A 15,414-nucleotide genomic window follows, 5' to 3' on the forward strand; every position below is an offset into this window, starting at 1 on the left:
ACACACTCCTGTCCAGTGAAAAAGAGATAGTATAAAATGTGGAACTCAAATGGTGCATGGTGTGTGCGAGTCCTCCTTCTACCACTTCCTTCTGATACAGCTAAGACTTTTTTTTTAACAAAACCCACTAGTGTGAAGTCTACATCTGCATTTGAATTAGAACATCTTAAAGAAAAGAACAGACTCCAGAGCTGCCCACAAGAAAGGTTTCCTTGCCAGGCTCCAGCATATGAACACTAACTAACTGCGTATTACCCAAGAAGACATTCATTGTCATTTAAATGTTGTTGGAGAGAGGAATGTGAATTATTTCTTTTTAATTTGGCTTTAAATTGCTAGTTTAGGTGATAGTTGTGGAACTTGAGTAATCCTTAGCATAATTGGCATAAGCTTGCACATATTATTTTAGTTTTCTTTCTGTCAAAAATTAGACCACTGTCTTGAAAACCAATTTATGGGCAAATGTAAGCTTTGAGATTATTGCATAATAAGGAAGTAAGATTTTTATTCTTCTTGGCTCTCAGAGCCTGTAAAATTGTGCAGTTTTATGGAGTACTAACTCTGTGGACTTGATGTTGTGGATGGAAGTGTAAGCATGTTATTTAGTTTGTAGTAATTATCATTTGAAATGTGGATAGATTTCTCGATACTGGCAAAAATGCGTTACCGCTACTTGGCAACCATATCGTGTTTCTTGGGTGCCTGGCTTGTGTATTAAGGGCCAAGATTCCATGACTTGGGTTTCTGTTGATTTGAAGAAGTCTGCAGTCATGGCCTTTTCAGCCAGAAAACAGACTGTGTTTTGGTGTGTGAAAGCTTTTCTCAACTACAAGATAGTGTTAGGAAAAACCTAAGCTTTTTAGAAGGTACTGAAGAAAATTAGGCTGGCTGCTTCCCAAGAGCTTGAAGCAATTCATTCTGTGGTGTTAGTTAGTGAACTTGCTGGCTTTGCCCTGTTTCTGCCTCTGGAAGGTGGATCAGATGGCACTCAGTTGTGTGCCACCCACAGCTGGCTCCGGTAATGTGACTTGCTGCCTACCTGCAGAAAGGACTGTGAAATTACTGTAGAGGGTAAGCTGGTCGTGGTGAGTGAGCATGCTGTGAAGGGGAGAATGAAGATCTCTTTCCAAATGACCCAGCAGGACAGCTGCGGGCTGGGCAAGCATGGTGGTTAGCTGCACCCCTAGAGTCTGAAGCTTGAAAAGCAAATGTGTACTCGAGTTGTATGTTGTACTGGAGTACGTATGTTGCAAAATATCTTGGATTAGTATCTTGACAGGATGCGAGTTGGGAATGAAGCAACAGAGCTTGCAGATCCTTCTGCCAAGGAATCCCCCAGTTGTCTCGCGATACAGTTTTGAGGTGACTGAAGATCAAGTGTGAAATATGGAGTGTTCCTTTTACCTGGAAACAGGGCTTTTGTGCTTTGTTTTTCCCTTTAACTGTAGCAAGTAGCCTCTGAAATATAAATTTTGACTCCAGTGCAAAGAGCCCAAATATAAGTATAATGAGAAGTGTTGTTCTGAGCAGTAAGTTCTGCTGTGTAGTCCCTTGAATCTGGTAAAAGAATTAATCTGTTACCTAGGTGAGAGGTTATCCTTTATCCCGTCGATCCTATGAGTATACGTTGAGCTCTTTAAAGACATTTCATTATATCAGATGAATTATTATCTTTAAAGTGCTTTCTATAATTAAATTCAGAAAAATAAGTGGATTTTTACCCTCTTAACATTGAAAGAAATCAAACTTGTTAAAAATATAACACTAGCATTTGTGCCTAGAATATAAGTTCAGATCCTTCAAAGGTGAGTAGGTTGGTGCTTCAGGTCAGCACACTGGACTGCGTTGTCCTTTCTGCTTCAGATCAGTCACATCTATTTGCATAATGATACAAGAATGCCAAAGTTTTCCGGTCATTTGTGGCGCGGAGTATATTTTGCATAACACTTTAAACTGATTGGCATGCTCTACTCACAGAACTTGAGGTATTTAAATAAACAAACAAATATATTTAAATAAATAAATGTATTAGTTGAAAAGTACCAGGATTCAGAAGACTGTAAGGAAACATGTATGTTTTGTGTAGTGTTTCTGTCCTGTAGTATCTAAAGCACAGGGAAAGAAATTAGCCAATAGAATTTCTTGCTTCTTTAAAGCTACAATTGATACCATTTAGAAAAATTTAGAATGAAAAGAAACACTGCATGCAGAGAGTGCCTTTCGCTAGTTAACTGTTACATTTTTGCCCATAGACATAATTGGTAAAAAAGGAGGAGGGAGGGAGTAGAGAGGAATCTTCACAGCAGTCACAACTGTTGTACACAGATTTGTTGCAGGTATTAAGTAGGTTAAGAGTCTAATGTAGTGGTTACAGTCATATCTGATTTGGCTTTGTGGGGGCCGGCTTGGGTTCAGTGTCTTATGAACGTGGCCGTTTAGCTTCCACATGCAGTTAGATGTGAGTTCTGTGCATGAGCTGACATCCATAGCCAGGCACACTGGCACCTGCGGCATCCACTGGTGCAGACCAGCTCGTCTGCAGAGGAGGCAGTAGTGCTGCCCTGCAGTCAGGTTGTTCAAGCCTGCTGCTGAGAGTATGTAATGGAACGGGGATTAGACTTAGAATGGACGGAAATATCTAGTCCTGTGGTTTAAGTGTTCCCGTTCCCATTTTGCTGTTTTAGTAAGTGAGGTCTTGAAGTTGCAGAATTAACCAGCTGATTTTATAGCTATACAGTGACTGAAACAGTGAAGCCTGTAGTTCTTTAAATAGAAAAGTATGTTTAGAACCAAACCTCGTATTAACGAGAGGTGATAGACACGTTATGTGTTTGTTTCCTTTTTTCCAAAGAGTGTTGGGATGAGCTAGCCTACAAAATCAATGTAGCATTAGCTGATGCTGTAAAATTCTATGGTACAAGCAATTAATTTGATGATTCTGAGATGTCTGGTTTGCTGTTAGTCTGCTATATTAGTTATCCTGTGGAAGTACTGTAAATGTTACAGAGCAGTGGCCCACCATAACTTTGTAAGGTGACTTCTGTTGAGCCAGTAATCGTTAAATGGAATTTCATTCACTTCCTGTGTTGCAAGTTTTCTTGACAGTAGTTCCGCTGTTTCTATTTTTAAAACTGGTTACTGTGTGTAGAGGACTCTGAAGCAGTCTCAGAGTTATAAAAGACATCTTGGGATCACCTCAAGTGCTTCCACTTACTGCTTATATGCATAGGCTGAAGTTCCATGTTAACATGAAGAGCACACAGAAAACTTCTTGCTGGTGCGATGGTATGATATAAGATACAGTTTTCCTTTCTGGAACTGAGCATAGCCACCTGTCTGCTGAAATTGGGTCCATAACATCGGAAAAGCGTGTGTTATATGATAACCTCACACCTTTGTGGTTTCTGAAAGGTGCATTTTACTTGCTGGAGACTCATTAAAAGAGCTGATTTTTAAAAAACTTTAAAAATTTTTTAACTTTAAAAAACTTTAAAAATCTTTTCAATCTTCAAAAAGACAAAATAATTACAGAAAAAAAATAATGCTTGGCTGTTTGCAGGACCCAAGAACTGTGGTTTTGGGTTGGTTTCTGTTTTCTTAAATACTAGAGCTTGCGTTTACCTGTAATGGATTATAACCCTGTCACCTAAACATCCGGTGCTAAGTGTATAATTCCAAATTAACCCCAGAAGTGGGAGGTTTGGAAACTTGTATTTCCTTAGTTACAATTTCTTGCACTAGTACTTAGTAAGTGGATAGTATTCTGCAATAATGAGCACATCATAAGGAATTAGAAGTTCCCTAGCTGTAATTCTGGCTTCCAGCACTACTGCTGTCCTTCAGCTGCCTTACCTGTAAGATGAGGTAAGAAACTTAGTGTTTGGGTTTTTTTTGCCTCAAAATTTAGTATGATCTCATATTCAGAAGAAGTCCTGAAGGAAGTCTTCTACATCAGTAGGGTTGTTGAGGTGTGATTTACAGAAAAGCAAGTATTAATTGCACAACTAGTGAAATAATTAGGGTGTGCTTGCAGCTGTGCATGTCATAAACTTACATGGACAGCCACTGGAGACATAGGACTGCGGTACCACACAAGCCATTTGGACTATGAGGAGTTTAAAAAAAATACAAGTTTTCAGCAATTACAGAGTTTTCCCTCAGTTTAACTGAGCAATCATCTGATTTCTAAGCCACCAATTTGTAATTCCTTCACCAAATAAACACAGAATTTCTGAAGAAGGGAAGTGGTGCATCTGAGTTGTCCTGGTGAACAGGTTAATTCTGCAGTTCTGTGAAGACAGACGCAATTAGAAACTGTGTCATCCATTCTAGGTCTCTCAGTCAGTGAATTAAGTGCTAACGTGTCAGACACTCCCGCATCCTCTGTAATGCTATTTCCCTTAATCTTCTAAATACTTCTAAAAAAATGCTCTGTAGTCATTCCTCCAGTGTACTGAGATTGCATTTCTTGTTGTGAGCTGCGTTTTTGGGTCATGCCCCTTGTAAACAGCCAAGTTGACATGTAGAGAGAGCCTTCTCTTTAGTTTTGAATAGAATAGTTTTACAGTAACTTCAGTCCTCTGATTTGAATTTTTTTACCCTCTTGAATCTTCATTGTTGACGTGTAATTTTAGCCAGTTTTGGTGCTAACTTTATGAAATAGAGCATTTTCTTGAAAGTGTGTCGAAATGAAGTCAATTGAGTCATGTTCAGCTTAATTTGGTTTTGGGGCCAAGGCGGAGATGTGGCTGTGTTTGTCTTAGCTTCCCGTGAAGAATCTGTGTCAAATGCAGCCTATTCTTAGAGAGGCTGAGCATTATTTCTGAAAACCCGGTGTTCACAAGTGTAACTGAAGTTAGTGGGAGTGCAGATACAAAAATTTCTTGGGAAATTCAGTCATATATAAGAAATACGCACAATTCAGGCAAGTGAAGCGTTTTGTAGTTGGTTTTCTTGTGTTACAACTCTTAATTCCACTGTGCAGCGGTGTTTGTAGCACGCTTTCATCAAAACGAGCTTTACAGACATGACAGTATGTGCATGTCAAATTATGGCATGTGAGCATAATATTGTGACTGAATCATTCAGTGGAGCAGTCTCCTTGCTGTGTGTGAGGAACAAAATTATACTGTGTCAGTTGGCTAGCTGTGAAGTAGTTAAGAAGTATTGGAAGAAAATGAAAAAATTCTAGTTGGCAGTGGCAGAAATGGTGGTAGTACTATATTAACATTGCCTTGAGGTGAGAAAGGCATTTTAGTCATGAAGCGCGTTAGTTGCTGTGTGACTTTGTAACTTGAATTAATTTAACTAGTCATGTTGACGTAGCTGAAAGAGGCAACGCTCTGATTAAAACCATCCTCTGCCATTAATGGTTTTGCAAGACTGAGCCTATACGGTGGAAAAATGCTTTCGTCCAGCAAACAGGAAACTGGAAAAGAGAAATCTGCTATAAGTCTGGGGAAGGTAACAGCACCAGAAAACCCAGCTGGGACCTGGCCGGCGGAGGGGCTGCAGCGCAGAACTGTGGTGCAAATGGAAGTGCCTGCTCGACCTTCGACTTCCGCTAAGGCGCGCAGAGCGAAAACAGTCATGAAGCAGGAAGGAAGTAGCACAACCACAGCGGAGGGGGCACAGAGGAGGGAGGATGAAGGAACATGCCTGTTCAGCCTGCAGAGCCGCCACAGGGCTGACTGGGCCTTGGGGAGCCAGCTGGTTAGTAAGCACTGGGTAACTGAAGCAACAGCCTTGATTGGTGCTGGCTTTTGTTCGCCAAAACGGTCGCTTGAGACCTGCATCTTCAGAGCCCTGTTAGGGCCAAGGTAGTGTCCCTAAGTCAGTGATTCCCAAACTGTGGTTGGCATACCTCTGGTGCAACTCTTGGTAACAGTATTTTTGTTCATTACTGTGTTTAGCTAAAAGTTTGAAAGAGTGCCATGGTAGTCTGTAAGAAACATGGAAGATTGTTGGAGGTCTGTGGGCAGCAATGTTTGGGAATCTCTGGTCTGAGTCACTTAAGTTTTCTTTGAAAATATTACCCTTTTTCTGGGAGAACTCTTGCTTCTATTTAGTTGAAGCAATGGAGATGAGGACAGTTGCTGGTGTTACTAACAGTAAAATACAATTGTAATCACTAAACTTCTCTATGCCAATAAAAAATGTTCTCTGTAATTGCAAGCATTTATTTGGTCTGTATTAAATTACAAATGTGTAACTTGGCTTGTTGAAATAAAGGAGTGCACTCTTGAAAGAAGATGTTTGTCCTTTTAGCACAGGATTGGTAACTAGTTGCTGTATGTAAACACTGGTTACTAACATAAAATATTCTGCGATTTGCTGCTCTTGATGTTCACTTCCTGTGTTTTTCCTGTTATTTATCTAAGGTTATAATATTTTTTTTACAAATATTCAGCTGTGTCTTAAGAATTGAAAATGTTCAGGTATTAGAAACTTTTTTTGGAAACAATCCCTTACTCTGTGTGTGTATGTGAAATCAGTTGTTTATCCATCCCTAAGCCTGCGGAAGTTCTTACTTCTCTCACTGAAATGATGTGCTCAGCTGAGTGCAAGCACTTCCTCAAACTCAGCTGAGGGAGAAGGCTCTTAGGCAGAAGTGATAAGCAACTGTACAGATGAATATACCTTGTCTTCTTGCAGAGTTAACTGTTGCTTGGTTTAAACCATGCACTTGTTCACTTAGCTTTTTGTTCAAGAGTCAAAAATGCATTAGTGTGCTTGCCTGGTCATACCCAAATTTTCACACTGTGCTGGGCATCAATAAGAGAATATATGCCTGAAATGACTTTCCTTCTGTCTACCAAATATTGCATACATCAGTTTCAAGCATGCTTAAAATTTTTTCTCAAATGAGACATGATTTTTCAAGTGTTAAAGAGTGCTAGCACGTCAGGGCTAGCTTGTGCCATATACTGAAGCAGCTTTAGGAATGCTAACTTTGTGGAAGTCACTTGGCATTAATACATTCCTGTGAGATGCCACTTTACCTTCTGAGATTGCACACAAATATTGCACAATATTGCACGCTAACCCTTCAAGTAAATTACTCAGAATTTAATTCTTACCAATTACTTCCATATTAGCATAACAAAATACTCTGCAGCTTTTACTCAAGCCTCCATCTTTATAAACTTAGTAAAAACAAAAACTGTCTATTTTTTGCTTGACTTGCAGATGGATTAAGTGGTTTATAATAGCATGGTGTTTGCTTTTTTTCCTCTTGCACTGACGTAAACTGTCACCTTTTCTGTCAGTTTATGGAAGTGAGGACTTTCAGAAGTCGGCTTGGGGAACAAGCTCTGCAGCTAGAACCTCGGATTTGCAATTTTTCTGGTGTTTGCCAGCCAAAGGCATTGCAGGGACATGGTGGGGACCTGCTCTCTGGAGGGAGGAAGGGAGCTGGCCTGTGAGTTTACAGTTGTATCATCTTCTCTGTAGGATTAGCCAGTGGCTGTGCCTCAGAATCTGAGCCTTCCCCTGGTAAATGCAAAGTTGCTCATCTGCTACTGGAAAGAGAAATACACAACTTTGAATTAATTTACGTTACACCAGGGCGGAGAGAAGCACAAACAGATACTGCTGATAAGGTAACAGCGTAGTTTTGTACAGCTGCAGCTTCTTTGTGTATCCATACACTTAAGTCTTGAGCAGCTGGTCTTCATAAATGTGATTGTGATCACATGCAAAGCTATTACTTTACTTTTCTGATACAAATTAGTTTTTCCGACACACACGATCTTGCATAGTTTGGTGGGTTTTTTTTTTTAAGATCTGCTGAATAAACCTTCCTAAAAGCAGAAGATGAGGAATTACAGTAGCACTCCAAAGGTACAACAAAACCACAAAAGCAAGATGACTGGAAATTGTGGTACACTAGTAAGGCAAGGAGACTTTCTGACAGCCCGTCTCTGTGGAGGCCAATTAGCTGACAAAGAGTGGTGAACAACAAAGCTTTTCAGTCAATGTTTATAGAATCAAACAGCCAAATTTTAAAGCTGCTTTAAGCTATGCACAGTTTGAATGTGTAAGGCATCCAGAAGAAAGCTGCTCAATGGAGCAGCCTACAGAAGGGCATCCTGGTGATTTTACATTAATCTTGAGCACCTGTTGTTGTTAGACATGTATGAAATGGCAAAAAACAGAATCCCTTGCTGTATAGCTGGCACCTTCTATAAACACTTTGAGCAGCTTTCGTTGCTGGCACGCAAATTAAAATGTAGTTGAATAAATAAGGGTAAGAGAGAAGAACTACCATCAAAGAAGGTTTATAGTTTTGAGTCCTGTATACCTTCTAGTCTACCCAGACTGTATCATAGCTTGGAGAAAGGGCTCATGTGGAGCTGAGTAAATGGTAGAATATATGTCAAGCAATATAGGTCACTTCAATTGAGTTTAGACTCAATGAAAGCATGACGTGGAGCTGGAAGACCTAAGCCCAAATATCCAGGGACATTTTTGCAGAAAGGCTGGAGGCAGTTACCTGTCTCCTCTAGCTGGAGGTCATTTCTGCAATCAGGCAGATTAACAGGATAAGTACTTCAGCTAGGAATATCATGTCTAGAGCAAGTGGCATCTGGAAAATGTCCAAGATTAAGTAAATTGGAACCAACCCAACCAGAATACTAGAAATTGGTGAAAAGCTGAAGCCTAGAGGGAGCTTAATTTTCTGCCAAACACAGCTGTCTTCAGGGAGACGGCACACTACAATAGTAGCATACTTATTGAGAGAGCTTGGAAAACAAGGCATTAAGAAAATACTGTGTGACCGAGGATGCTTCTAGCCCTTCTCTAAATGGTCCAGTATTTCGCAATCTGCAAAATAACTTGTTGCTCAGTGTCATAACCGAGTCTGTGCAATGTCTTGGTGGTTGATGAAGTCTTCTGACCGACTCTGGTCTGTTGGACACAACTTAGAAGTTGTCCTTTTCCACGTGATACTAGTTCCTTCTTTTACCTTCAAGCATGTGATGTGGGGGTGAAAAAAAAAAAAAGCCTCTGGCCTAGAAATATCCCTCTCTTTCTTCAGGAACTTTATTTTCTTAGCATCTGGAGAATGTAATGGAGTGAAGGAGAAGAGAGTCATCCTTTATTTGGATAAAGGAATGAGAGAAAGAGGAACCACTAGCAAATAGATTTTTTTTTTTTTTCCATCTACAAGTAGAATACAACGTCTTCAGTGAGTAATAGTGCTATTGTTTGACTCCTAAGTAGGAAGACTGTTGCTTTGGTATTCCTGTACAGGAATGCCTTGAGGTACCCAAGCTGACCCTGTTTCTGCATGGCACAGTTATGACATAGAGCTTACGGCTACAGGCAGGGGAGAAGCAATCCTGGGCTGCAGTTTGTACTGCTGGGATTTCATGCCAATCCAATGCCAGTTTCTTGTGAAGCATGTAGCGCAGAATGCTCCCAGTGCTGCTCTGTCCTCTCTGCTAGGCAGTGGTCCTCCTGTCTTCTATTTCTGGAAATATTTTGCATGTTGACTAAATCCGAAGCAGAGAATATATCTTCTCTTCTCTGGCTTTTCTTCTCCAGTTTAGAAAAGGGCATACCCTGATGGACTGGAGCAGTCCTAATATATGAATGTCATCAGGCAGAGAAGGGACTTGGGGTTCCAACTTCTGATTCAGATTGGATAACTCAATGCAATATAGTTGAGCACCCTAACCATCAAGCTTTTGTATGCAAGTTGTTAGCGTTTTAGTAGAAACTTGCAGATGTTTAGACCTTCCCTTTGGAGCTGGGTCTGTTATTATTGGTTAGACGTTCTCTGAGCAAATCTACTGTGTTAGGACTGTCTGGAGATTTGGAAAGACATTCAGCTTACATGATGCAAGGCCATAGTAGTTTTATGTGCTCTCATAAGGAATTTTGAGACCCAAGAGCAAAGGAGTCTGATGAGATTTTGGCTCCAATTATGCTCTTACTTAATAGGTAAGGTGTGAATATTGATTTTGGACATTTTCTGTGAATGTATTTCCTTGAGGGGCGGTTGCCTGGGAAGTAACCTGCCCACCTCAAAGAGATTATGCAAAGTGGAAAACGTCTTGACAAACACGACCTTGCTGATAAGTACCTTGCGATGGATGTGTTCTGAATGCTGGGTAAATACTTGAAAGGTGGTCCCAAATAAGAGGAGTTTTCTAGGCTGGGATACTTCCTGAATTTTAATAGATACTATTTCTGTTTTGTTCAGAGTGCTAAACCATGTCTGTTTTTTCTAAAATAAAAGGGTTGTTTTGTGGTCCTTTGTAGGCGTAACCTGACAAAGTTGTCCCTGATATTCAGCCATATGCTGGCAGAACTCAAAGGTATTTTCCCAAGCGGCCTTTTCCAGGGAGACACGTTCCGGATCACCAAGGCGGATGCTGCGGAATTTTGGAGAAAGGCTTTTGGTGAAAAGTAAGTTTCTAACTGTGCTTAAAAATAGAGATATGGGAACAAATTTCACACAGCACTGTGTATTTTTAAAAATTCTGTTTTGTGGTTCAGAAAGGTCTTTGTCAGGTTAAAATGAACAATAAGAGACCTGCTAGTCCTTTGATGCACTCTCTGGGGTGAGATACAGGATAGTTCCTACATTATATTTCCCAGTTCTTTGTTCTGTCTTGTTTTAAATGTGTCAAGTGATGGGTCTTTCCCCACTTTCTCTAGGAGATTCTTATACTGTCACAGTTTCCTTCGATTATTCAGCTTGAATTTTCCTTTCCTTAATTTAATTCCTTAGCTGGTAAGTAAGCTCCACAAACTATGCAAAATAATCTGCTTTCTTCTTCCAGAGGTTACTATGCCCCCAACATTAGTTGTCCTTTAGCTAAGTCATTATATTAAATTCTTTTCATCTTCCCTCCAATTAGTCTTTCCAGTCACTTAGTCACCTTTCTTCCGGCTTCTTTGAACTTATTTCAGTTTGCATAATGGCTTTGTTAAGATAGAATGAAGGAGAAAGTGAAGTGCAATGTATATTGCGTGTAAACTGTTGAAATGTCAGTTTTAATTTTTGTATCTAATAAAACACAGATTAAATGAACTGTAGAGGTGTCTACAGCAACGTTGGAGAATTAAAGTTAAGCTTTTTAACTAAGGTAGCTAAGGTACTTCACATAAAGAGTTTAATTAGTAGCCGTCAGAACAAAAAGCAATAATAAATATATTTACTTATGAATAACACAGTTGTCTGAAGCTAGGTATATTCTTTCTATGTTTCTGTGCCACTTGATATTTTAACAGAAGGAAAATATTCCTTTAAACAGGAGCCTCTGTTTTGGCTTCTGATTATCTTGCTTCTCTGGTTAATCCCTCTTTAGAGAATTGTTTGCAGCTTTTTAAATAATTTTTTTTAACTGTCTAGACCTCTACTAAAAGATTTACTCTTAACTCCTCCTCTACCAGCTGCAACATTGTGATGTTCTTATCAAGTGATAGTGTTGTATACAGCCCAGGGTACATACAAGCATTGACATGATAGGACTGCAGAAAAAGCGAAAGGACAAAGCAGAGCTGGACTTCACATTCCAAAATTTTGCATAGGCAGAGAAAATTGTCTAAAGTTCATTTGGCTGCTAATTTCCTGCAGTACAAAGAAATCCTGTGCTTGAATAACATGAATAAATGTATTTTGGCTAATTTTGGTTTTCCTCTTCCATTATCATGAATTGCATACTCACAAAAAAAAAGTATAGGGTATGTACATGGTGGTGATCTTCAGACGTGTCACATTTACAGATATCTTGTTTTTCCCCAGGACTATCGTTCCTTGGAAAAGCTTCCGCCAGGCCTTGCATGAAGTGCATCCAATCAGTTCAGGGCTGGAAGCCATGGCCCTGAAGTCAACGATTGACTTGACATGCAATGACTACATTTCAGTATTTGAATTTGATATCTTCACACGACTTTTTCAGGTAAAAATTGAGGAATGTGAATCCCTTGAAGTGTGTCTCAGTGCTTTGGGTTACACTCTTCCCAAGGCAAACTATATTTTTACACAGTAAGATGGTATTATTTATGCTGTAACGGATTTGATCGTCCTGGCCTTCATCCCCTAAACAGCTCTAGTAATACTTAGGACCCTATATTGCAGTAAAAGTGTGTGATGCTTCTGGTTGTAGAAGAAAAAATTGCCTAAATATGTGCTGCAACTAGAAGACACATTCAGTATCCTCCCATGAATCAGTTTTTCCCTTTCAGTGGTTGCTTTTAGACTGAAGTTCTGACACAACTTCTGTAAGCCAGGAAACGTGAAGCTTAGTTTATCAGTCTATCTTTCCTTGTGCTTTCCTTTCTTGTCAGATTTGTTTTCCATGGGGAGGGTTGTTCAGGATGGAGCACGAGCATGGAAATTTAGGCTTCCTAGCTTTTGAACTGACACAGCCAAGATACTGTGGACATATCTGTGTTATGTGCACAAGAAATATCTATGTTGCTGAAGTGATATTAACAGTTGGTAAAATTCTAACCCACAGTCTTTAATAGTGCTAAACTCAAAAACACAGCTTCTGATGGTGCAATTGGGTATTTACAAGAACAAAGCTTACTTCTTTGGCTCTGACTTGTCTTTTCCCATGTGATAGGGTGGGTTGTAATGAAGATATGTCTAGATGAAAAATTCCCATGTTTGGTGTTGCAATGTAGCTGATCTCATTCAGTACTTTTTCCAACTACAGTACATAAAGAGCAAGTTAAGAGTTGATGCAATTTCCAAGAGATGCAAAGTTCTTAGAGAGAGCTTCTATCGTCTTTTAGACAAGTTGAGAAATTTGGAAAAATTTTATTAGATTTAGACACCCAAGCCCTTCTCAGGATTGAGAGCTTTCAAACTGTTTTTATAACTTTTTGTGCATTATTTTAAGGAATATTTAACATGTTTGTGCTGGTTTATTTATTCAAATCTTATACTAGCCAGTAATCCGTGCCACACCCAAGTGAGGTTAGGTGGTTAAGGAATAGTCACAAGCATCTTACACACAGTGAAACTGAGACAGAGAGGGGAGGTCACTTTCCTGAGGCTGCATAGGAAGGTGATGTTAGAGATCAGACTAGTCATGGTTTCTGGTCTTGTGCATAATCTTATTAAACTCCTCTCTTTATCCCTGTCTCAGGAATGAGTCATTTTCTCTGCAGAAGCAGCACAAATTGGTAGCTATTCTTGAGCTGTCTTATTGTGACCTCAGTGACTTCTTCCTTGGCATTTATGAAAGGAGTTTTGATTCAGTTCTGTCTTAGGTGATGTTTTTATCACTGACAAGAAAGAAACTCAAACACTAAGACTGCTGCTTTAAGAATGTAGGATTTAGTTCCTCTACTGGATTTATAGTGGGATAAGAAACCTACTTGTTTAACTGAAGAGCTGATCCCTTTGATTAAGGAATATTATATATGTTGATACCCTTTAGAAGTTCATGTTTAATATAATTCTTTGTTGTTTCTATAGCCGTGGTCCTCTTTGCTCAGGAACTGGAATAGCCTAGCGGTGACTCATCCTGGTTATATGGCATTCCTAACGTATGATGAGGTGAAAGCCCGGCTGCAGAAATTCATTCACAAACCTGGCAGGTTAGTGCTTGGCAACAGTGGCTTTTTTGATCGTTCTTGCTAACATCACTGATTACTGTGCTGACTGAGGAGATGGGTTTTATTTTGTCTTTGTCCTCCTTCCTCAGAAATTTAAACTGGGAAAAACCCTAGCTTGCCCTGTATTTGAAGATTATCCTGCGTGTGGTGACTTACCCGCACAGTTGTCACAGCAGCTCCCTCAGGCATGAGCAGAACGCAGAGGCTGTCGGGGGCAACACATGCTTCTAGGGGGGCTGTGGACCTGAGCATTTTTGGGCTACCATGCCTGGGTAGAACTTGGCCCAATGCAACAGGGCTAACAGATTTCTCTTTGTGCAGGAAGGGCCGAGTGTTCATTTCTGGAGGTTGTCACTATACTGTTACTTCTGTGCTAGTTTTAGAAATGGAAACCTTGTGTAGGCTGTTTGTTGGTTTTGTTGTTTGTTGTTTTTTTTTGAAGTTGATTTGAAACAAATTATTTTAAGGATGCTGACTGTTCTTGCTCTGGATTCTGGGTTTAATTTCACCTGGAGGCCAGTGCTTGGATGCTTTTCTCACTTTGTATCAGATTGTGAGGTTCTCCTTTGATCTGCCTGGGGGTAAATTGAGGAAAGCTGGTATAAATCATCAAATTATTTCTACTGTTTTTTATTTGCTGTCTTGAGATAGCCAGACAAAGGCTGTCTACTTGACATTTAATCCTTCCTGTCTGTTCCAGTCCAAACTGAAGTTTCTTTTCCTTTCTGTTTTTTTAGTTATATTTTCCGATTGAGTTGTACACGACTCGGTCAGTGGGCTATTGGCTATGTCACTGCAGATGGGAACATTCTTCAGACAATCCCCCACAACAAACCTCTTTTTCAAGCACTGATTGATGGCTTCAGGGAAGGCTTGTAAGTAACTTCATCGAAATTAAATTTCTTGCCCCTTTTCACTGTGGGTTTGTTTTATAGATCGTAATCCTGTGGTGAGGCCTTAAAGTCAGTTGAATGGTAAAATGTACCCTCTGAGTTCATCAAACATTATCTGCTTCAGAGAAGAGGCAGCATGTTGCAGATGTCAAGCTATGACTATTGACATCACTGAGCCCCTTTTGGACATCTCTCAGCTCTTCCTTTTTATTTAGACCTTGATTCAGCAAAACAGTTCAATCCTGTGAATAGTCCCGTCAATGTCAGTGGAATAATTCATACATATAAATGTTTTGGCACTCAAGAATACTCTATGACAGCTATCTTTTGCACTAGAGAGCCTTACTGTCCTTTGCAATAGCAGATGATAAGTGTGCATCAGTGTTTCCCTTGTCACAGATTTTTTTCTAGTCGAGTCCTTAATTCGAGCCACCGCAACTGATACTATGGTGTTAGTTTTCTTACCGTGGATATTATAGTTTCACTATAGGATGATTGAAGAGTAGTAGTCTGGGACCGTAACATCCTGTTTAAAATAAAAATTGCTGCCAGGAAGAAAAACAAGCTGCTTTTTATTTTTAAGAATGACATATTTGATTTTTCTCTGATAGTAAAATAATTCCAAAACTTCTTTTGAATTCAGAACGCCTTGGATTCCCACTCCTTGCTTTTCACGCTCATTCTTCCTTTCCTCCGCCATCCCCAAAAAAACCTTATATGTGTGTTCAAGTGTGTGTATGTATGTGTGCGTGTGTGTATATGCACATATAGAGATATTTTTTTTTCCCCCAACTGCTTGCAGTTATTTATTTCCTGATGGCCGGAATCAGAACCCTGACTTGACTGGCTTGTGTGAGCCCACACCTCAGGACCACATTAAAGTTACACAGGTGAGCAAAGTATTCTAGCCCATCAAACTCACTTGCTGTCTTCATAA

At 39.8% G+C, this 15,414-nt stretch overlaps 1 protein-coding gene across 4 annotated transcripts in view; it reads left to right on the forward strand.

The window, feature by feature from the left end:
* CBL (Cbl proto-oncogene) overlaps nt 1-15,414 on the forward strand; it is a 40,630-nt gene that overhangs the window by 14,250 nt on the left and 10,966 nt on the right. For all 4 annotated transcript variants that reach the window (XM_086626815.1, XM_086626819.1, XM_086626818.1 and 1 more), the window contains 5 exons: nt 10,270-10,416; nt 11,759-11,915; nt 13,445-13,566; nt 14,322-14,459; nt 15,280-15,367. In XM_086626815.1, coding sequence (XP_086482941.1) covers nt 10,270-10,416; nt 11,759-11,915; nt 13,445-13,566; nt 14,322-14,459; nt 15,280-15,367 — 652 coding nt within the window. The remainder of the gene's footprint in view (nt 1-10,269; nt 10,417-11,758; nt 11,916-13,444; nt 13,567-14,321; nt 14,460-15,279; nt 15,368-15,414) is intronic.

This window comes from Tauraco erythrolophus, chromosome 26, assembly GCF_009769465.1.
Source record: "Tauraco erythrolophus isolate bTauEry1 chromosome 26, bTauEry1.pri, whole genome shotgun sequence".
In the NCBI taxonomy this organism is placed as follows: Eukaryota; Metazoa; Chordata; class Aves; order Musophagiformes; family Musophagidae; genus Tauraco; species Tauraco erythrolophus.